The sequence below is a fragment of the Lygodium microphyllum genome, chromosome 28, assembly GCF_053477565.2.
Source record: "Lygodium microphyllum isolate KBCC chromosome 28, Lygodium_microphyllum_v1.1.10, whole genome shotgun sequence".
In the NCBI taxonomy this organism is placed as follows: domain Eukaryota; kingdom Viridiplantae; phylum Streptophyta; class Polypodiopsida; order Schizaeales; family Lygodiaceae; genus Lygodium; species Lygodium microphyllum.
The window spans coordinates 126,671,171-126,693,674 of record NC_141162.1 but is presented as its reverse complement, the minus strand read 5'-3'; the positions used below and the strand labels follow the sequence as shown (position 1 = coordinate 126,693,674).

Here is a 22,504-nt window from a genome sequence, read left to right as displayed (position 1 = left end):
CCCTATGAAGTAACCATAGATTGGCTTAGTTTCTTCGAAACTGTTGAGTGTTGAAATGATATGTTTTTTGGGCTGATTTTTTGTTGTTTTTGTTGTTGAATGGTTGTTTTTGGTGATGGATTGTTTGAATTTGAAGATGTTTTGAAGTGTTTGGAATGGTTTGAGTATTTTTTAAGGGTTTATATTGGTTTTTGATGAGGATATAATTTTCTGAAGGGTTCTGTAATTTTTTCTGTTTGGTTTTGTAAGGTTTGATTTTCCTCCATTTTCTTTTGTTTTGTTTCTGTTTTGGTAGTTGAGATGGTTGAATGAATGTTTTGAGAGATGGTTAAGGTTGTATTAAAAGATTTATGAAAGATTGAATTAGTTTTGGTTTGGTTTTTATGGTTTCTGTTGATCTTTTGTAAGGTTCTGTAGCTTTTGTAGTCATGTTGCTCTGTGTTATGTTATGTTTGTTTTTGTTGAGTGTTATGTTGGATGTATTGATGTTTTGGAAAGTGTTTTTAACTTAGGAAAAGGATGAATGGAAGCTCTATTCAAGCTAATTGAAGTGAAGAAGTAGCTGCTGAAGATTCACAGAAAGTTACAGAAGAACAGTGATAGAAGCCAGATCTCACAGGACACTATGATGTCTCTGGTGTCTCTTCACATCAGACATACCTTTTGGGAGATGTATCCATGACTAAGAGAGGAGAATTGAGTGCCATTCTTGAGCATTGTAGTAAGGCTATGATGTATTATTGAGAGAGCAAGAGAATGTGAGAGAGAGAAGTGCATTAGGAAAAAAATGAACTCACAAATGGGCCCTTAAAAATAATATAGTTTAAGATGTGGGCCTTTTGGATTGTCCAATAGGAAGGCTAGATGTTGACATCCATGGAGGGTGAATTTTCTCTCTCCAAATCTTAGGTTTTCTATTAAAAAAAGAGATAGTGGGGATTAAAAAAAGAGATAATGAATAGTACACAAAATTTGAGTTTCTCTCACCTCGTATTTTTTTCCTTTTTTATGGAGAATTTTCAATTTCGATTTTTTTCTCTCTTACGAAATCAGTTTGACCCAAAAATTGAGCAGTAGACCACTTTCCCTCTCTTCTCTATACTTGTGAATTTTCGTCTCCATTGAAGCTCCATGCTGAGAGTGATTAGGGTTTTGAGCATTTTACTTATCTCTCCACTTTCTTCACCATGCAGCTCCAGATTTTGGGCAAAATACAGGTGCCCATCTCTCTTTGCATTTTCTCTTATTTGCTATTTTTTAATAGGGTTTGATGCCGTTTCTTACTGTTATTGTTGTTTTATTGCAGAGGTTGTTTGGGGCAGGAGACAAAGGTGCTCATCTCTCTCTCATTTCTTTCCTCCCTCTCTCTATGTGTTGTTTCTCTTTTATGTTGTGTTTTCAATAGAATTTAATGTTGATTCTAATTGTTGTTTTCTTGCAAAGTTTATTTGGAGCAAGAGGCAAAGGTGTTAATCTCTCTCTCTGTTTGGTTTTTTTTTTGCTGATATCTTTTCAATACAACATAATGGTAGTTCTAACCCTTATTGTTGTTTTATTGCAGAGATCATTTTGGGTGACATTGCATAAGTCCTCATCTCTCTCTCCCTCTCTCTTTCTCTCTCTATGTTTCCTCTTTTCTATTTTTTTTTCAGTATACCTTCATGTAAATACTAACTCTTGCTATTATCTTTTGTAGAGATCAACTTGTGCAAGATTGGATAAGTGCTTATTTCTTTCTCTCTCCCACGTACTCATACACTCTCTCTTTCTTCCTCTCTGTATTATCTCTTTTCTACTATCTTTACAATAGGGTTTGATGCTAGTTCTAACTTAAGGATCAATTGTTGTTACAGCAGATTGCAACACTTAACACAAGGTAAAGCAGAGATTTTGTAGCTCAATTTACAGGTAAATTTTCCATATTTTGTGGTGCCAAAATTTATTCATTTAATTAGTGACTTTTATGTTTAATGGGATTGATGTTTTCTTATGTCCATCATTTGCAATGGGTTTTGATTAGCAATGATTCAATCTTATCTTCAGCAGATCAACTTATAGGTAAATTGGCCATGTTTTGTATTGTTTCTATTCATGCAATTATCTAGATATTTTTTGCTAAAAGGAATTCATGCAAGTATTTTTGTTAAAAATGATTCATACAGGTGTTTTTTGTACATGCAAGTATTGTACAAGGTTTAGGTGAAGCATATAATTCTCGATCGACTATTTTGATGTAGTGAGTGATTCCTTTGTGTTGGATCATATGGATCTGTTGGAAATCGATGGTTCAAAAATCCTTCGCTTTATTGGTCCTATGTGTCCATTTGGATCTCCATGCCAATTGGCAATGATCCATGAAACTATTGTATCATATTATCCATATAACACACAATATGTTGAGTCTTAGAATATCTCAGGTATCAATTCAATGTGCCTATTAAGATTTGCATACCATGTGGCTGCTATCCTTGTAACAACTACTCTATAATACCAATATTTCATACAATGTATTGAGTCAAATCAGACTCCTCTTCATTATAATAAAATTTAATTTGGCAAAACTCTCTGAGCATTTTTGTGCTATTCTTTTTATTATATTTCATGTAAATGGTATGTTTAAAGTGATGCATTGAAATTAAATCTATACTTTGTGTTGATATATATATCCACATGTGTTTCGATATTGATGTTTATGTTTGTTTACAAAATTGTAAACATCTCTTAATGCTGCTTCGACTTGGTTATCTTTGCGCAAAGCAGGATATCCGAAACCGACGCTAGAAAGCTATCAGGAGACCTTGGCCACTAGTGACTCAAGTTCAGGTCGATCCTAGTGGGTTTGGCCATAAACATTCCGTTGTGAGGTGGACTCGAGAAACCCTAGGTGACAAACCCTGTGACATTTCATGAGAGTGTTAGGTGACGTTGCTTAGACTCGTCTCTCGATAGACCGCTAAAAAAGTGCTTGGACAGCCGATAGGCGGCATGTTACAGGGGGGGGACAGGGGAAAGAGTGTGTGGGTGGGTATGTGTGTAAGTGTTTGTGTGTGTGGGGGGGAGTGTGTGTGTGTGTGTAGGGTATGTGTGTGAGTGTGTGTGTGACGTAGGGTGAGGGAAAGAAATTAAAATTTACAAAGTGTCACATAAGTGATGTCGCCGCTTAATCGACACCACCTATATTGCAAATGTCACTGAACACGTCGCAATTAGGTATTGCTAAAAGCGACTGCATTTGTGACATAAAATTACATCACTTATATGACACTTTGAACCAAAAATTAAAATTTTAAAAAATGGGCTTTGCATAAACGATGTTTTGGTGTCACTCCATCATTTTTTGCTGCGTCTCTAACACCCCCTATTTCTTCTAGTGAAAATATGAGGAATCTAAAACACCAAAGACTGATTCTAGCCAAAATGTCTGTGACTTGAAAATGGGAATAGAAGGAGATAAAGAGAGAGATGAAGAAGCAATTGGCAACCTACTTGATGAGAGAAATAATAATGAGCAATCTTGTCAATGTCCTTGTGAATCAAGGATTGAAGATGATGTAATGCTTGTAGATCCTGGTGAATTATTTGGAGAGGTTGATTCACATGTCTTTGAGGAGAAATTCTTGGAGGATAAGGATGAATCTCTAATGAGAATGATGAAACCCTATAGAGGAAAGAAGTTGAGAATGTGAAAAGTATTGTTCAAAGTGATTTTGGATCTTGTGAATTGAAGAGACCATGTATTATGGATACTTAATATTTTGTAAGCATCAAAAGTGAGTTGCGGACCAAAAGGATCTCTTGTAGGGATGAGCCTAATGAATGTCATAAGGGGGTGGGCTTAGAGCCAATACCCTTAGAGAAAGAGTTATGTGAGGATCATGAACATTGTGAGAAGGAAATTGGGAGTTTTTCCAATGAAACTATAAGAACGTTTGGTGAATATGAGTCATACATAAAGGATTTTCTCTTGAAATTGTTGCCCTTGAAGTAGAATTTGATAGGAATGTGTATGAGAGAATATCTCTTAGTCTTGAGGAACGTATTTAGTGTGCAACTGCAAGAGGTTTACACCCTTGTGATATTTTTTTTTGTGACGAGGATTTTGTTTATTGTTTTGTGAGTAATGGTCAGGAGAAGGTTGATTTGAATGATGTGGAGAGTCCTAAGTTGACTCTAGTTAGAGCCAATTATTGTGAGGAGATTAAGTTCAAGTTGGAGAAGAGTAGTCCTTGCATGGCACACTCGGAGCTTTGTGTGGATGAAAGAGACAATGTTCAAAGCAACAATATAGAAAACTTCTTATCTGACTTGTTTGTTCATTGAGAACATTTGAGAGTTAGATTGAGAGAGTAGCTGATAAGATGATGATGATCTCATAGATTTCTTGGATGAAATAGCTAAGGAGTTGCTTGAATTGGATCATAGAGTTGAGGACTAAGGAGGATTGTCTTAACATTTGGCTTGAAGTTTCCTTGGAGAGGCTCCAAAGCGAAGTGAGCTTAGACTTTTCTTCAAGAGATCAAAGGTGGGATTTTTCCATTGAGAAAAACTTGGAGGTCAATGTTGTCAAAGAAGGATCTAAACAAGAATTTGTTATGTGAGGAGGTGAGAGAAAGGATGATGTTTTGGATGATGGTCTACTTGATTTCTTGGATATGCTTGCAAATGAGATGACTGAAGAAATAATTGAAGTAGAGAGAGCAGGCAGAAGATCTTTTTGAATAGTGTTGAATAACCCATGGATGAAGTTCCTAGGGACTTTGGAGGTTGTGAGGTAGAAGAATAGGTTGAAAACCTTAGATTGTTGTCTAAAGAGATTGGATGCAATGTGAATGAGCTTGAGGATGAGATTCTCGATGTAGAGACAGATTCTAAGGATGTTGAGGCAAGTGTTACCCACTCTTTGAGAGTTGTTGAGGGTAGAGACTCATTATGAGTCTTCTTTGGTTGATGAAGAGTTGCTCAAGCTTAGCATGAGTGGCAAGGGGAGTCAAGGTGTGATCCCAAGTGATATGAGAGGTTTTGGTGATATTTTGAGTCCTAAAGTGAATGAATCTAAGGTTGAGAATGATTTTGATGATGTTGGGAGCCGTGGAGTGGCTCAACTATTGTTTTGATGTCAAAAAGAGTTAGGATTACTCAGCATATCTCACCAAATGTTTTGTTTAGATAGATGAAAGTCTAGACAATAAAGAAAAGGTGATCTCTATGATAATCTTTGGGAGCTCTTCAAAAGACTGCATGCATGACTAGGAAAGTTATCCTTTGAATGGATTTTATTTGGGTGAAACAAAAATTCAAGAACTAGAGAGGAAAAGTTGAAAGAAGTTGACGCAATGGAAGAGACCCAACAAGAGGAGGATAATTCTTTAGCAAAGGATATTAGAGTAGAAGAAATGAATGAGGTATCATTGGAATATTTTGATGAAGAAGAAGGGAGTCAATTTCCTTTGGAAGATATAGAAGAAAGACATAAGGAGCTACTTGAGGATATGGAAATGATGGAGGACATAATGATTCTCAAGGAATTAGTGGAGCCCTATGAGCAAGTAGGTGCTCAAACAAGTCAATCAACCGATAAAAGCATGTTTGTAGGACTCAAGATGTTTGCACAAACAAAGAGAAGACTGAAGGACCAAGAAAAGAATTGGATGATTGATAAATCTTCCTTACATAAAGCAAACTACTACACATAAATGTTTTCAGCCCAACGAGATGGGCTAAATATGTGATGCTTTTCCTGGAAAACCCTAAAGTTCTCCAACATGCAGTGGAATCTTTGATTTTCAAAACCTTGTATACAACTTTGGTTGATGTTTTTTGATTTGGAAAACTAAAAAAACTCAAACTTCTAATAACCAAGGTGTTCAAATATGCGCATAATGTGCAAAGAGAAAATATGAGCATCAATGACTACCACATGAAGGTGAAGAAGATTGCAGATGCACTTGCTTCCATTGGGTCGCCAGTGGAAGATGATGATTTAGTTTCTGTGACCTTGAATGGTCTAGGAAAGGATTATGCACAGTTTCGGACATCCATTTCAGTTCGTGAAAGATTTCCTGATTTTGAGGAGTTGATTGCTCTTCTAATTTTTGAGGAGCAGAGAAATGGTGGTGCATCTCACTACAAGATATAGACCTTATAGCGACGTTTAAAGCGACGAAAATACAAACAACAAAATTTGCCCCCGTCGTCGGAAAAAGCGTCGTTATTGACGACGCCATGGTATCGTCGCTATTTGCGTCGCTATATGCGTCGCTATTTGCGTCTCTATATGCGTCGCAAATTTGCGTCGCTATTTGCGTCGCTATATGCGTCGCAAATGCGACGCATATAGCGACGCAAATAGCGACGCATATAGCGACGCAAATAGCGACGCATATAGCGACGGTTGCAGAGAATTTGCGACGCTGATAGCGACGACAATAGCGACGCCTGCAGTAAATTTGCGACGCAAATAGCGACGGTAACAGAGGAAAAAAAAATTTTGTGGCAGGGCAGCAAGCTGCCCTGCCACATATAGCACTGTGTGCTGTATGAGAGCCATACAAAATAGTTTCTGCACTGCTGCATACAAAGCGTTTGCAAACAAAAAGAATCTATACTGAAATCATAAAACTGATAGATGAAATAAATACATGATATCGCATAAAATGCGATTGGTACAATCATAAAACAATATCACTAATACATAGAAAATGTCTACATAGATCGGGCGACTAAAAACTAAAGGTATGTGAGCGCTAAGGATCCGAGGGCGAGCTACAAATCGTCGTCCCCCGAAAGCTCGTCCCTCTGCAAAGGAGCATCAAACGGATTCTGCAGAAAAAGAAACAACATATCAATCCACCATACAATAATGCATTCAAATATCTCATGGTAACTACGGACATGAAAGATGAGAGACTTACTGGGCCGCCGCGTCTGTACAATCGGTCGATCAATGATCTGAGACCGTGCCTCTCTGCATATTGAGTCTCAAGGCCTTGCGGATCACGATTTGTAATGGAGTGCTGCAAAGAAAACAAAATGCTAACTGTTAGAAATATGATTGTCAGTACAAATAATATCTCAAAAAAACAAATAAGCAAAACAAAAGAGAAACTTACAAAGTCCTCCAAATATGTCCTGTGGCCGCCACTCCCAAGATGATGTACCGATCCGGCCTCGATTCGTGCCCTCGCCGCCTCCCGCTGCTGACTCCAACGTCCTGGCGAATTTGTAGCCTCCTCCCTCAGTCGGCGCCAGTCCTCTGCATCTAACCACTCGGGCTTTGGAGCCCCACTCTTGATTGCCTTGCGTGCGTCGGATCGTCTATGTGACATGTATGCACGCATGCAATCCATCATCCAGCCCGTAGAGAATCTATCCACTGCGGCTGGCACCGGGAACTCCTCATGCAAGGATGCTACTATGTACTCCTTGCTCCCCTCCGGTATGTTCCTCCAATGATCCAGGACGTTGTGCCGAAAAACTTGTTGGCACAACTCCCTCATGCGAGCTATCACCCTCCTCCCCTCATCATTCATGATGATAGCTCCTGACCTGCCATCCACTAGGTATCCATAATCCCTAGGAGTGTGCCTCGTATGGGCCCTCTCCCATCTCCGTCCACGCTCCTGGGCATATCCAGGAGACCCCTGAACATCCGGTGTACCGACGGGGGTACCCTCTCCCGGAGTGCCACTGAAAGGGGTGCCACCAGAGGGGGTGCCACCAAAAGGAGTGCCACCAGAGGGGGTGCCCCCAAAAGGAGTGCCACCAAAAGGCGTGACATCTGCCGACGGCTGCGCAAAAGCCGGAGTAACTGGAGTGGACGTCCCCACAGGTGTGACAAATCCTGGAGGTGACCGAGCTCTAGCTGAACGACGAGACGGAGACACCGCGTCCGTGTCTCCACAGCAGCACCCCCCTGATCCTCCTGCAGTCGCAGTCCCTCCCTCTGGCCCAAGTCGCGAGCGTCGAGATCGTCTGCTCGAAGCTGAAGCATCTGATCGCACTGAAGCTGATCTAGCAGAGCGCCCTGACGAAGAACGAGACAGCTCCTGATCTGCTATCTCTCTGAATCTCGCGAGCTGATCTGGAGACATACGTGCCATCATCTCCTGAAACTCCTCATCGCTCCAGAAGGAAGCTTGGTATTATTTGGCTAATAGAGGGAGATATGAACTGAGGGCCAAGTCCAAGTCTTATTCAATTGAGAGAAGGGTTTCTATTTATTGTTATCTTTGTTAGAGTGTTTGAGAGTGGGGGAGTCTCAGATGGATTTTGGGGGTTTGCATTTCTTTTCTTCGGGAGAAGCAAGCCTATAGCTTGGCAAGGGGGGACCTAGGACTGTGAGAAGATTGAAGGAATGTCTTGCTTACTCCCTCTAGTCTGAGAGGATAGGAGGCAAATCTATTGCACTCCTAGAGAGCTAGTTCAAGAAAAGAAAGGATGTTGGGAGTTTTTCATCAATTGCTGTAGTACAAAGGGGGGAGCTCCTGTAGAAGAAAAGGATTCGCCTAGTACTAGGTTGAAGGAGCAAGAGATTTTCTAGCTACTACACGGATGGAAAGAGCAAGGATGCTTTACTGAGTAGGCACCGTTGTTGTTATCCTGGGAAGGATAAAGAGAGGACTCCATTGAAGGGATTTTTTGTTCATGCATGTTTGCAACATGAACTGTTGCAGCTAGGAGAGCAGTCTTGAGGTGGCCATGATTAATAGAATGGGTGTATCGTGTAATCTTGGACAGTCCGAAAGGGGCACATCATAAATACATTGCCAATTAGTAAGACGATTTTTGGATTCTTAAGGGAGATAGCCCACTGTGAGCCGAGAAAGGAAGAGACTTAAGAGCTTCTGAAGTAAAGGTTGTAACAAAATGTCCCATGTCACTTGAGTATCTTTAATTTTGAGCTTATCTTCATCACACCATTTCTGCCAATATCAAAACACTTGCGTCATGCTTCTAAGCTTTCATAACTCATACAGGTACCTTGGTGTACTATTATCTTGGGTAGTGGTTTGAGACTCCCCAAGCATTTGACTTCTTGCATATGCTATACAAATATGCTATGGTGTTCAAATGTCAACTCTCAAAGTTGTACTTCAAAGAACGATGTTTGGTTATCTCAAGAAGAATGTGATTCCCATCAATAGGACGTGTATCTTTTGTTGATAGAAGATTGCATATAAGTGCTTAAGGGATCTCATTGATGCACGAGTTATATAATTTGTTGAAGTTTAGTGATATCCCCTTTTTCTTTACGTTAAGTTGCTTTTGTTTTTTTCAAGCTTTGCTTTGTGGGTTGTGTGGTAGGTATGATGGAATTGTCGATGTGGTATGAAATGTGTTGCATGACCTTTTGGATGCTTGCAAAACTACTTGTTCTTTATGTAGAATAACTATATAAGAGGGCAAAAGATTGAATTGTGAAAGTAGTAGAGGAGGTGGATCTCTTTAGCTTTAGTGGGGCTAGAGTATATTGTTTTGATCCAAATTCTAGACTTCGATAAACGGGACATACTTTGCCTTTATAATTTTAGAGGATTGAAGTGGTGTGTTGTTATGGTTAGCTAGCGTTTGCTAAGGGGGTTCTACACAAGGAAGTTGTGTAGAGCTAAGAAAATGATATATTCATTGATGCTTTGGGATCTATTGCTATTAGGTTTTGGGATTGTTGTTTTTGAACTCAAGTCAAGACAGCCTAGCACTAAGGTCACTCTACCCTAAGAACACTCAACATTTCTCGACCATGCATGCTTCAATGGGTTTTCCATAGAGCACATGTCAAGATCTTTGAACAGAGAGGCTACTAGATTGACAAAAATAGGTCGAGTTTCAGTGCAGAGAGCACATAAATATTAAATGCCCAGCTTATATGATCATACACCTTGTCCCTATATATATTTATGAGTGCAGAGTTAGTTTGACTATTAAGCACCACATCCATGGATATGCTTAGGTTCAACATTGTATCATCGATGTGTCTTCCTCTGTCAAAGCCAAATTTCTTTGGATGGATGATTTCTGCAAATAGATTCTTCACCTGTAACGTTGGGACTTTAACCAACACATTATGAGAAGTTGAGTTTAGTGAGAGGATGTCAATTAGCTAGTTTTGGAGCATCTTGTGAGTTGGCAGGGAGAAGTTTGAGCGCCCCTAAATTCATTATATTTGGTAAGCCACCAGAAGCTCTAATGTAATTAAGCGGGGCCACAAGGTCTGCATCATAGAGTGGGAACATTTTCTCAAATACCTTTGTAGGAAGCCCATCATGTCCAAGGGGCTTACAAACTTTGAAGTTAAAGAAAACCTCCTTGACTTCCTCTAGTGAAAACAATCTATCCATAAGCAATTCTTGCTCAGTTGGAATAGGGGAAACAACATCTTTTACGAAGTTTTGGAGCCTTTGTTCAAATTGAGGGATGTATGGAGGTTCAAGGCCCATTATTTGATGCCAAGTGCTCCCTGAAGACTTGAGCAATTGACTCTTCTTCATGCACCAAGTTGCGTGCCCTATCTTGCACACAAGTAATTAACTCCTTTGTATGGCTTTAAGCTTGGAAAAATAACTCATTGGGGGCCATCTCCCAAAGCCTCCCATTGACCCCTTAGTTGAACCTTACTTGCTTGCAATGCTCCTTCATGCGATTTTCTAATAAAATCATTGATGTCTCTGACACAACATTGCATGAAAGCATCATTAGGAAATTCACCAAGGGTTGCCAAGATAGCTGATCTAGCCTAATAAGTTGCTTGTGAGACGGATCTCTGCATGCTACTTTGCGTCTCCCACGCGCTTTGGCTATTTTGATAATGGTTGCATGGCCTTTTAGCCATCTATAGTTTGGCCATAGAGTAGAATCCTTGGTCTCCTCCCAGGCCCTAGAGAGCCTGGCTAGCAAGAACTTGTCCTCTAAAAAAGAGACTTTCATTCGAAAGGGGGGAGGGCCTCTAGGGCTACCAGAAAGGAGGATAATTTTGAAGGTTATCACAACTGGCATGTGATCAAATGTGACAATATCTGAATTGCATGATAGCTCATTTTGCCCCCAATCCGCAATGCTCCGTGAGTAGAGTAAAACATGTTGAATCTTGCTCGTCTCTAAAAAGGCCCGATTTGGCGGTTGTGCTAGGTGCAATAGAGATTCTCCCCACCATTGACAATAACAGCCAAATCTTCAAGGTCACAAGCTTCTGTGAACAATAGCCAATTCACCCTCTCTCCCATTAGCATGGAGCTAGACACATGCGATCGAACCCAATGCCTATAGGTCATATTCCAATCCTTGCCGATTATTGTATTTCTCCCATGTAGTTGCTGCTGTAGGAATGTCCACTGCCTTGCTCTGGTTACCAATAGTTAGAAGCATATACAGAACAGATCAAAAAATTCTCTCGTGTGACCGAAACCTCGACTCCTAGGTTGCTACCATAGCCTGCAAAACATATTAGAGCAGGAGCAAGATCGTCACAAGTTAAGAGAATAGTACCACATATGCCTCTAGCAGTCACATCATAAAAGGTGGTGTAACAGTACATAGTGAAGGACTTACAAGCTTCTTCATCCAACTTAATTTCCCAGAGGGAAATATCCTGTGGGTTATACCTTTTGACTAGGCCAAACATTACTTATTTCCTAATATGTGAGGCAAAACCTCGCATGTTCCATGAGAAAAACTTAGTTTTGGGGGAGAGGATAGATCTCTCATCACACCTGAGGTACTTCAGCCCGCAGTACACGATTATTGATTGAAGTGTAGTAATTTTGATTCACCAGTAGATTCCTAGCGTGTTTCTTAAGTAAAGGACTTCTATTTGTCTTCTTGGCCTTACCGTTGCCTTCGAATGCCGTCCGATCGTGATTTTCTTTGTTGGCTTGCTTGTCAGAATGAGAGGGTGGGTCCTTTCTTTGGTGTGATCCTTTTTACAGGGTCTGCAAAGAGGAAGCTCGAGCTGTTTCCTTCCTGTTCATCATGACATGCTCTTGCTTTACATCTGCCTTCTTGCACACATTAACCCCTGCTTGCTTGCCAAAGCTAGCGTTCTCCTTGTCCACAGGCCGCCATATTGTCGGTTCCAACAGCTGCGATTGTGAAGAACTAGGTGTGTGTGATTTGGATGGATCATGGACAATTCCTGGCAAAGTGGCCACTGGCCATTCGCTTTGCACAAATAACATGAATCTGGAAAGGCAGAGAACCTGACATTAAGAAAAACCTCCATTCCTCTCGGAACCTGCAGCTCTATAAATTCTTGTGATTCAAATTTCAGTGCACCTATCCTAGAGTAAACGCGCGGTTAGATGGTTTAAAGAGGCCCCGTGGGGCCTGGGCCGTGACGTTGTAGGAGAAAGTGAGTAGAGGACCTTACCCAAAGTAGAGACGATCGAGGCCACTTCGCCCACCAGCCATGGAGGGAGGTTTGTGAACTCGATCCACACTGAACATTCATGCGCTAGGACTCCGTCAGGAAACGCACTGTCGATATGAGAACCCAATCCCTTTCAGCTTTGGGCCCAAGAAGGGGACTGCTATCACTTTAGCCATTGGTTGTAATAAAACAGGAGGCAGCTATAACATCTACGGAGACCTCTTTGACATCTCGTAATAAGAGGCGATGGCCAGGTATATGGGGGAGATTAAGAGCCCCACCACATCTAAGTCGATGTACTTAGGGTGGAGGGGCAGCGACAAGAAAACACTGCAGCCACACACACAACTTGTGTGGACCATACAGATCCATTGGTGAGGTGTAGGGGGGAGAGAGAGAGTGTTCTGGCTGCCACATCTTCAAATCTGGTTGAGTTTTTTGAAGTCTCACTAATTTTAGTGAGCCATTTGTTGGAGTCCCAAATTTTGAGGAGGTGAAAGTGAAGCAGCTTGACCACACTTTCTCGAACTTGACTTCTTGGAGTTCTACAAGACTTTGTGACGTACGTGTGGCTGGCTCTAAAGTTGGAGCTTAGGACACGTTACTCAGTAAATAATTAATAACAGAAATGAGAGGCGAGTTTTCTTTATGATGCTAAAGTCACGACTCACAATGTAGCGTGAACCTCGTAAACTCACGGATCATCCCGATTCTCAACACGCGATTCGCGAATGTTCTTGGCTCTGTCCGACGGGTAGGTCCTGCCATGTCAAATTGATAACTGTCGTTATTGGTTAATATTTTTTTCCTTAAAACGGATTCAATCAACGAGGCCCCGACGTCCACACTGACAGCGTGACGACTCACGAGCGTGTCATCTTTCCATTGGCTTTTAACATACCCTAACACGTGACGGAAGACAGCATGCGCGCGTATTACGTAATATGGAATCTGGATGACCCGTGGATTTTCTTTTCTTAAACCACGTTCAACGAGGCCGCTCGACGTTTAGAGAAAGCAGCGTCTTTTTTAATGGTACTATTGCAACGAACCATTCTATCAAATTTCATATTGTGCATTGGCAATAAGTCACGACCTTGACAGCGTGAATGCTGCTCCCGTCAACGCTGAGGTTTCGGGCCGCCTCTAGCCACCATGGAAAGTTGAAACAGTCTTCGAAATAGATATTTCTTCAAAAAATTGGAAAACTTTCAAGTTAGGAAGATAAGAGGTTTTCTGCTCTCAAGTGGGGAAGGTACGAGGTCTAAGAACTCAGGTTTTCTGCCAATATTTAAAGGTAATGAGCCAAAAATACACTCAACTTTTCCAAAGATTAGGAGGTTTTTTTAACCTTCAAAATTTATTTTAAAGGTAAATTCCGAAATTTGAAGGTGGGATTTTTCCTTAAGCTTTAAAGCCGACACGGAAACCTATTAATTTTTAATAATGTTAGTAGATATATTAAATTTTTTTTGTAGGAAGCTTTAAGTTTGTATTAAATGGAAAATTTACAAGAAATGTAGTAGTTCAGGCTCTATTACAGGGGAGCAACCTGGATCAAAAGACCATATCTTCATCATTGAACAAGTCCAAAAAAGGATGATCTAGCTTTTCGTCTATTTTCCTAAACTTGGTTCTATTATTGCAGTCCCTAGATAAGGTGTCTTCTCTTCATTCTTCATGATTCTATTCTGCAGCCTTTTTTTTAATTTCTGCAATCATGGCTGCCTCCTCCATCTCCTGAATTTCTTTCTTGATGTCTTTACATTATTGAATGATCTTCTTTGCCTCATTTTCATCCTGCAAAAGCAAAGATTGATACGACAAATTACATTTTTTTAACTCACCTGCTGGAACCAACAGAGGTACTTTGTTACCTGCTGTGGTGGTGGAGTCTGTTTCTGAGTTACTGGGAGTTTGGCCCGCTTTGGGGATGCCATTGGTGTCAGATTGCCCTTTTTGTGTTCCACCCTCAGCCTGATGTTTGCTTCTTTGAGGAAAGCTCTGCTGACCTCCAAAAGCTGCTTGGTTGTCAGACCTCTCAGCTTCTTTGAGGCTCTCCCTTTAGAGGTAGGGCCTACCTCCACCACTTCTTCCCACTAGGTCCGAAGGGCCTCCCATGTTGATTGGTCCATTTCCCAGGACCCATTCGCCTCCTCCACCTCCGAAACCTCCACTTTGACTCCTTCCCCAGACGCCATAGTGATTTTTTTGAGCTGATAAATCATTGAATAATGGGTTACCAACGACGTTCCCAAAAGATTTATTTAGTGACCTAGCCATTCCCCTACAGAGCTGATTGTTGTTCCACGTCCAGAATGCTTCAGGGTTTAAATCTACTTGTTGCATATTGATATCTCGGTCCATCGCGATAGAGTTTCACAGGAGAGAGACGACTCGATGTAGAAGACGTGCAGCGCACGCATCCAGAAGAGACTGCAGTGCACTCGGACGCTTCTCAGTGCGTGCACTCGGACGTCCCTCCACTCGGATGATAACACCCCTCAACGCGCACGCACTCGGACGTCCCGCCACTCGGACGAAAAGGAAAAGGGAGAACGCTTCGGCGCGCCCACTCGGACGTCCCGCGACTCGGACGAAAGATAAGGAGGGGAACGCTAATTCAGCGCGTGCGCGAGGTCAACAGTCCCGCGAACTCGGACGAAAAGGAAAAGGGAACACTTCTTCGCGTGCACTCGGACGTCCCGAGACTCGGACGAAAGAGAAGGAGGGGAACGCTTCGGCGCGCGAGGTCTCTCCCAAAAATTAGTAGATATATTAATGATAAATCGTATATACTAAATGTAATCTGTGTTAGAGCATGTATCGTTTCGATTACTCCGCGAGTGCGGGATCGGGCCGGCGCCTATTATATCTAATCTTGGGCACTGTCTCTTCGTCACGAAGGAGCTGTGAAAATGGATTCTTCCTCTGCCACGATCCCCAGGTAGAGGCGCACAGAGCATTCATGATCAAGTGTCTCATAATAGTTTTCGCACAAATATCATACTGCTTGAAATGAGTTTGTCATTCTGATCTGCATTTCAAAGATGTAAAATTCTGGCATTCATCACTGCTACATGGTAGCAGATACAAGGATCTTCACTAGTGATACTAGCTTGGGGGTGGTCTAAACGAGCATGATCTTCCCCGATGAGGGTTTTCACAACCATAAAGTTGGTCTGTAGAAAGAAAACTAAACGGGCTTTGGGATGAGGTTAGATTTGGTACATAATTTCTGCTTGTGTGGTGCAGTGATCATCTGCAATTTGAAGCGGAGGAGTTTGTGCTTGCTGATATCACCGAATCGAACCCATTCGGGTATGTGGGGTCACTGTTCAAGTGCTGGTCTAAAGATGGAGTTCCACCCCTTTCCCGGCGTGGCGTTTCCACAACCCGCCACAGTGAATCTGGGGTTAGTCCGAGTTTAAAGACCTCTGGACATGCAAGTAGCCGCAACTATCATGTGAGCTGGGCAGCAATCGTGTCCATCATTCTTATGAAGTTTCTCCTCCTCTTTGCGACGCCTGTCGACATTTTCGGCAACGTTCTGGAGTACATACTCAACCTGTTATACATGAACGGTGGCCTATGGGGCTTTCTTCTTAAACTTGTCTTTGACATAGGTATGCCTAATTCTGTATCCTGTGTGACATGGTTTTAGCTTATTCTGTGCTCTGGGCAGGCAAAGTATTTAGTGTGAGAGCACAGTCAAGCTCTCAGATATGTACATGTTGCCTAGCCGACATGAGTGTTTTATATCAATACGCATACCCACGTCAACGCTTGCACAATCCATAATGAAGGCACTACATTTGGGGTGTCTGCTTCTCCATAGTTTTACTATAGCCCCTGGTCTGCTGCTTAGAACATTGCGAGGCTCCTCAGCTTCACATGCTTTGATCTGTTATACGCTTATTCAGGTGATTACGCGTCTGGCGTCTTTTTGCCTGCATATAAGTAACATCATAAAATTGGTGTTCGTGTTCAGGTTCTGTGGAAACACCTCGCATGGGAGAAAGTAATTACTACTCCTCAATTTTGCTGATAGATCCACGGCCGGGGCTGCGAGTTCCAGTTAATGTTCTCAACAATCCGACTGCGCTAGAGAGCGACATAGGAATGAAAGCCATGGCAGATGTATGTGTTATGGCTTCAAAGTTTGCGTATGAGAATGAGAATGTTGTCAAGAAAACGGTGCAGGACATATGGAAGGTTGGCGCTGTAATCTATAGTCATCATCTTTTGTGAAATTTCAAGGGAATTAATGGTGTATGGGTGTATCAGTTGATCTTGTGCTGGTTTCCTTCTCTTTGCAGATGAATTTTGTCAAGTTCTACAACTTCTGGAATGGTAGGTTCTGGTGAATAATAGTATCGGTTTTGTATGACTATGATTTTGACTCGGAAGTGAGCTTGGTAAGCTTTGTGGTGTGGATCAGGCGCTAATTCGTTCGCTTAACGTAGCCTCTCAAGAACAGATCTAAGCAAGTCAAATGTTGCACGTCTTGATGGATGCAAGCCAGATCATGATTACCATATTTTGTTCAAATCAACTGTTGGTTGTTAAATTTAGGAGCTTTGAAGAAGAAAGTTTCTGCAAATTTTTCTTGTGCCCTACGGGCTTCACACACAGTCACAGACTCTCTCACAAACCTAGTTTCTATCTGATATTTTTCGTAGTAATACCTTGTTCAATGCTTGAATCTTGTGTTGGGATGCTTTTGAATTGATTATCAGCTGAACTTTTGTGATTTCCTCTTATCTTGGTTATGGTGCTAAGTACTCCACGAAGGTCGTTATAAATTCTTACATTCTTTCAAGCTCAATGGCTGCCTGGTATTGTGTCGCAGATTATTTGAAGATCGATGCCACGCAGGCCTTCATCTTTACAGACAAAGACCAAGATGCTAACGTTGTGGTCGTTTCCTTCCGTGGCACGCAGCCATTTAACATGTACGATTGGTGCACAGACCTCGACTTTTCCTACTATGTGCTGCCAAAGATAGGTCGAGTGCACGTAGGATTCCTCGAGGCCCTTGGACTTGGCAATCGATTGCAGAAGGACTCTTTAAATCAAGCCAAGATCAATGTAGTCATGAAAGCGAATAAACAACTCCCACATGCCAACCAAACCTCGGGCTTATCTAGTGACAAATTGCTTGCATACGATACAATTTGCACACAAGTGAGGACTTTACTGAATGAAAATCCTTGTGCGAAGCTCTACATTACCGGGCATAGCTTAGGAGCGGCTTTAGCTGCTATCTGTACTGCATTGATTCACATTGAAGACAATGATTTGTGCCCAAGGTTTGGGGCTACATTCACATTCGGGCAACCCCGTGTAGGGGATTTGGAGTTCGTTAAGTATGTGGAGAAGAAGCTTTGTTCATCCAGCCCCAGAAAGTATTTCCGAGTTGTCTTCAGGACCGATGTCGTCCCGCGTCTCCCGTGGGATGATGTGGTGTTCCAGTTCAAGCATATTCCACCGTGTCATTACTACGAGAGCATCACAAGATCAACGGTAATTGTTTGGTTGTGATATGGCAAAGGCATTCCATTTGTGCATGAACGAAAATATTATGCCTGAGGTGGGAGCTGCATGCAAGTAGAAATGCACGTCACTCTTATGTTTGATATAAAGTAATATTAGACACAAATACATATCAAGGTGTGCATGTATGTGCTTGTAACTCTTTGTGTGGGTATATGTGCAAGTAGAAATGCACGTCACTCTTATGTTTGATATAAATTTATTTTAGACACAAATATATATCAAGGTGTGCATGTATGTGCTTGTGACTCTTTGTGTGAATATATATGCAGGTTTGTGTGTACATGTGTGTATATATTATGTGTGATCCAGAAATGCATATCTGTGTGTATGCATGTGAATTTGCTTCATGTGTAGATACAAATACATGTCATTGGCTTGGCATCTCACAAATGCATATCTACGTGTGTATGCATGTGAATTGTGTACATATACACTGTGTTTGCATGCACATGTGCATTGACACATGCAACTTGATGCCTAAATGCACATGTATTGCATGGCAATGATGTCAAGCCATGGATATAACTTGTAGGTCCTTGTGGAAGAGCCATACAAGAACTTGTCAGCGTTGATAGTACAACCAATGCCGCATTTGAGTGCAACGTGGGAGCTAATTTTGAGTCTATTTGCAAAGGTATTCAAGGGAAGCTCTGAGACGGATTTGGCAATAATTGTAAGGGTTTTCGCAATGATATGTCCTGGATTGTGTGCACATAATCCTGGATTCTACATTGATGCAGTAAGGAATGCGCCCTCCTCCTTCCTACAACATCCATCAAAGACTCAAAAAATGGCCATCTTCCCCTACCTCGTCAAATCCTTTTTTAGGCTCATTTTCTTGCAATGGCCTATTTTTGTGTAGTTGCAACTCTTATTTATTATTGTATATCGCAATGACTCCTCTCGTATGTTTTTTGGAGTCTTAATAGGTTCTATTGGAGTCCCTTCCTCCCCTCCATTCCACCCTCTCTAATATTAACATTTATCTCATCTTCCATAGTTTCTTGAACCAGTTATTTTCACAGAAAGAAGAACGTTTTTTCTTTTCATAACCTTGACCAAAGTTGGATCGTATGGGATACCAATCAAGTGTGGAAGTAGAGATAGCAAACATAATGGGCTTAAGTGAATTAAGGTGGTTGGAAGTCTCACAAAATAAGAAAAGCATGCTAAATTATTATTATTTTAAACTAAAAGCATTAAATATTTTGAAACACTGGGCTAATATCCAAGATCTTTGTAAAAAGGAATGTATATATGTTTTTAAAGCATTTTCACTCTCATGCAAGTTGTAAAGAAAGATAGCACATGCATAAATATGTCAAAGATAGAAGGAATCAATGAGAACTTGCTAGATGGGTAAAGCAACACGGTAAGAGGCATAAAGGGTAAAATTGGCTCAAGTACCTAGAATAAAGGTTTATTAACCCCAATGCAAGATAGAGAAAAAGGAAGCACAAGAAAATTCAAAAATACGAAAAAGGTGGCCCAATGGAAGGAATAAGATAAGAAAATACCAAAATCATAATGGCAACCTTTAAAGTTCAAGGCAAATGCAAAAGGGAAAAGGTGTATTTGAAAATACAAGAGCATCCTTAATTTTTTGTAAAAGAGCGTCAAGCTTCCTCTTGTGCAATTTGTAACATGAAGACGAGCATAAGTGAAGGAATAGTGTAAATAGAAGGGAATAGAAAAAGGGAACTTAGGCACGATGGCGAGTCATGTAAAATGGGGAATGGATGTCCAAAAGGGATTAGGGCATATATAAAAGCTAAAAAGTAAATAGAGAAGCTCTTTCTTATTGGTGTGTGGCAAAAGTGGCTCTCCTCTTCTTCTTCTCTTCTTATTCTTGCTTGTGCTTGATAGAGTGAGTGAGGGAGTGTGAGAGAGTGAGGGAGTGAGTGAGTGAGGGGGTGAGAAACCGTAGTAGAGAAGCTCTCCATCTTCTCCTCTCTTCTTCTTATTCCCGTCTTTTCATCTCGTCTTGTGTGGCTATGGAGCATGGAGCTTGAAGATGGAGGATTGAGGTTGCTTGAGCTTGTATCTCGGATCGTGAAGATATTGGAAGGTTCGAGAGAGAAGGGCACTTGATCGGGCATGGAGGTAAGCTCACTACACTCGTAAGGTAGAGGATGCCCACAACTATGTGAGAGGTAGCCATTAGCATTCGACTAGAAACACTTGAGAAATAAGTGGTCCATGGGTCTTGTTGGTCGAGCAAAAGCTCCCACATTTTGGTTTTGTTGCCGGGACCAATGGATTTGAGCCTTGATCGCTTACGCACCAAATCGAGCATTAAAGTAGGGTTTTTTCAAACCGGTGCTTAAGGTAGATAGGTAGAAAGAAAGGGTGTTTGATCTTCATTACAAGTAAGTGTTTCGGATTCTTGAAGCTTAGATAGGTTAGTTTGATTAGCATCGGTATTTGCTTGTGATTTGTAGGCATTTTTAGGTAGGAAAAATAAGGGAAGAAAAAAGAAACACCACAATAGAGTTTTTCTGTAAGACAAGTCTAAATCAGGGTGCAAGGTGCAAAATAGGAAAACAAGATTGCAATCTGGGAAGGAAGAGAAAGGGGCATAAAAAAGGAGTGTTGGAAAGGGGTTTAAGACCCTGAGAAAGAAAGAGAGAGCGCATTTTCACTTGTAGGTTTGAGAGAGAGAGAGAGAGAGCTGACAAGTTACTGCAGGAGATTGAGGGAGTGGAGATTGCATTGATTTGCAGGATTTGAATGCATATGACGCCTATAGGTGAGCTACCTTAGTTGGTTATATGCCATAGATTGTGTCTGGTGCTTGGAGGACCCTGGAGTTGTGAATCGAAGCCAAACATATTGAATTAAGGCCGCGCTTTTTGCACAAACAGAATTGGATGGTCTGATTCTTGGAAAGCGAACTGTCCAATTCAACTAGGAACATTCGTCTGATTGGACATCCATCTAAAATCGGAAATCAGAATTGGAATCATACGTCGGACACTCAAATCAAAAATCAGAAATCAAAAATTGAAAATCAAACACCTAATTCTTGGAATCGAACAGATGAATAGAATCTAATTTTTGACTTGCTCTGACTTGACTAAACCGAGATAGGGGCCAAACCCTAGTCGTAGGATATCCAAGTGCTCTCCCACGGAATTAGATAGGACAAAGAGCGGATTCTCCCAAAGACTTGGCACCCGACAGTCCAGGAGTGACCGCAACCGCTAACTGTGCCCAATAGACCATGAGCAGACCGAGAGTGGTCGCAATCCGTGCCTTAGAGTTACATTGGACTGAAACCGAACGAAGGGGGGGAGTGAGACTTGCATTGAAATTGCTGCATTCACACATCACAGTATTTAATCACTTGAAACGCACATGAAAAGTTGAAAGCTTAATTTTGCACACTAAGTGAGCTTCTTACTACAAAGCAACTCTTAGACAACACAACTACGGAGTAGAGCGGAGCAGCCCTAGTAACTTGCAGAGGGAAACACCTCCCGATCTAGTGCATAGATCTTAGATCCAAACCTTGTGCCAACTCTGCGGTAGGTTTGGCCATGATACCATGCGTGCATTGCTGAGGGAACCACCTCCAGACTGAGTGCATGGATCCTAGATTCAGACCTTATGCCAACTCTGTGGTAGATTTGGCCATGATACCATGCATTGCCATTTACCAAGGAGATTACCATACCCATAGCCATAGAGCCAGCCATACTACTTGGAAAATAGACCGTAATACTTCCGAAGGGGAGCTCCATTAGCTCTTCCAGTGCCTAATGATGCGAAGCTAGTTGTCCCCAAGATGGACATTAATCCCACATGCATACCTAGACCACTTGAACTCTTTGTGACCCATCCACTGAGTGACGCTCTAATACACTATATAGAGGAGCCAAATGAGGATGACACATACATGAATCCTTATCTCTTACGAGGAAGAGAGCAACCCCATTTTGATGGAATTAGGTCAGGGAAGGGATAGAGGCCTTAGAGAACAAAACCAAGAACCAATCGCGTATTGGACTTGCGGCCACCCATGCACATCTCATCTCGCTGCCCTGAATGAGAGCAAGCCAATCGACAAAAGACGGACTTGAGATGCCTTGAACGTGCAATCACTCATTTGTATGTCTTTGTATGTCAAATGCCCTAGGCAAAAATCGTCCATTCACTCGACTATCATGCCATTTGTATCTTTGGGACTGTTTGGAGTTAAAACACTTGATGGTGAGGCCACTCCCATCTCATTGAGCATCATGATCAGAGAACAAATGAAGCAGGCTGACATTTCACTGCCAGGACCTAGCAATCTAGACACCGCCTCAATGGGAAAGAAGACTTGCCGAAGGAATAAAAAGAGAATTGACGCCAAAATAACACTAAAAATGAATGGTGTGATCACGCTAACGAGAGGAAAGTGAGTCAGATGTAGAGGCTGAGAATTTAGCACCCAAGTCAGCAGAGAAGGGGAGTGCCAAGATTGGAGAATATCCTGATCTAAGACACCAATTAGAAGTGGTTGACAAGGTTGAGTGGGTGAGAGAAGCCCAAGAGCATCTAAAAGATGCTAAGCCCATCCTAGAAGACGAGATTGACAAA

General features: G+C 41.6%; 1 protein-coding gene and 1 long non-coding RNA gene across 3 annotated transcripts; one reads left to right on the top strand and one right to left on the bottom strand.

Annotated features, from left to right (window-relative positions):
* Positions 1-10,835: 10,835 nt before the first annotated feature.
* Positions 10,836-12,411, bottom strand: LOC148011984 (uncharacterized). 2 transcript variants are annotated; one of them, XR_015689403.1, is made up of 3 exons: positions 12,362-12,411; positions 11,825-12,174; positions 10,836-11,427 (listed from the first exon to the last, which is right to left on the bottom strand). It is a non-coding gene; the product is annotated as an uncharacterized LOC148011984 (long non-coding RNA). The 2 variants fall into 2 exon arrangements; XR_015689404.1 differs by lacking the exon at positions 10,836-11,427 and having other exon boundaries at positions 11,644-12,174.
* A 2,418-nt stretch (positions 12,412-14,829) lies between these two features.
* LOC148011983 (triacylglycerol lipase OBL1-like) lies at positions 14,830-18,954 on the top strand. The gene is made up of 6 exons (XM_087670624.1): positions 14,830-15,308; positions 15,617-15,987; positions 16,353-16,576; positions 16,681-16,714; positions 17,214-17,887; positions 18,453-18,954. Exons 1-6 carry the CDS (start codon positions 15,280-15,282, stop codon positions 18,780-18,782), a joined length of 1,662 nt encoding a protein of 553 aa, XP_087526750.1. The 5' UTR covers positions 14,830-15,279; the 3' UTR covers positions 18,783-18,954.
* Positions 18,955-22,504: the final 3,550 nt, after the last annotated feature.

Bases quoted from the DNA above. Each gene is read 5' to 3' on its own strand.
- LOC148011983 (XM_087670624.1), top strand. From the start codon at position 15,280: ATGGATTCTTCCTCTGCCACGATCCCCAG. The intron at 16,577-16,680 runs GTTGGCGCTGTA...TTCTCTTTGCAG, and splicing joins CGGTGCAGGACATATGGAAG to ATGAATTTTGTCAAGTTCTA. The intron at 16,715-17,213 runs GTAGGTTCTGGT...ATTGTGTCGCAG, and splicing joins GTTCTACAACTTCTGGAATG to ATTATTTGAAGATCGATGCC.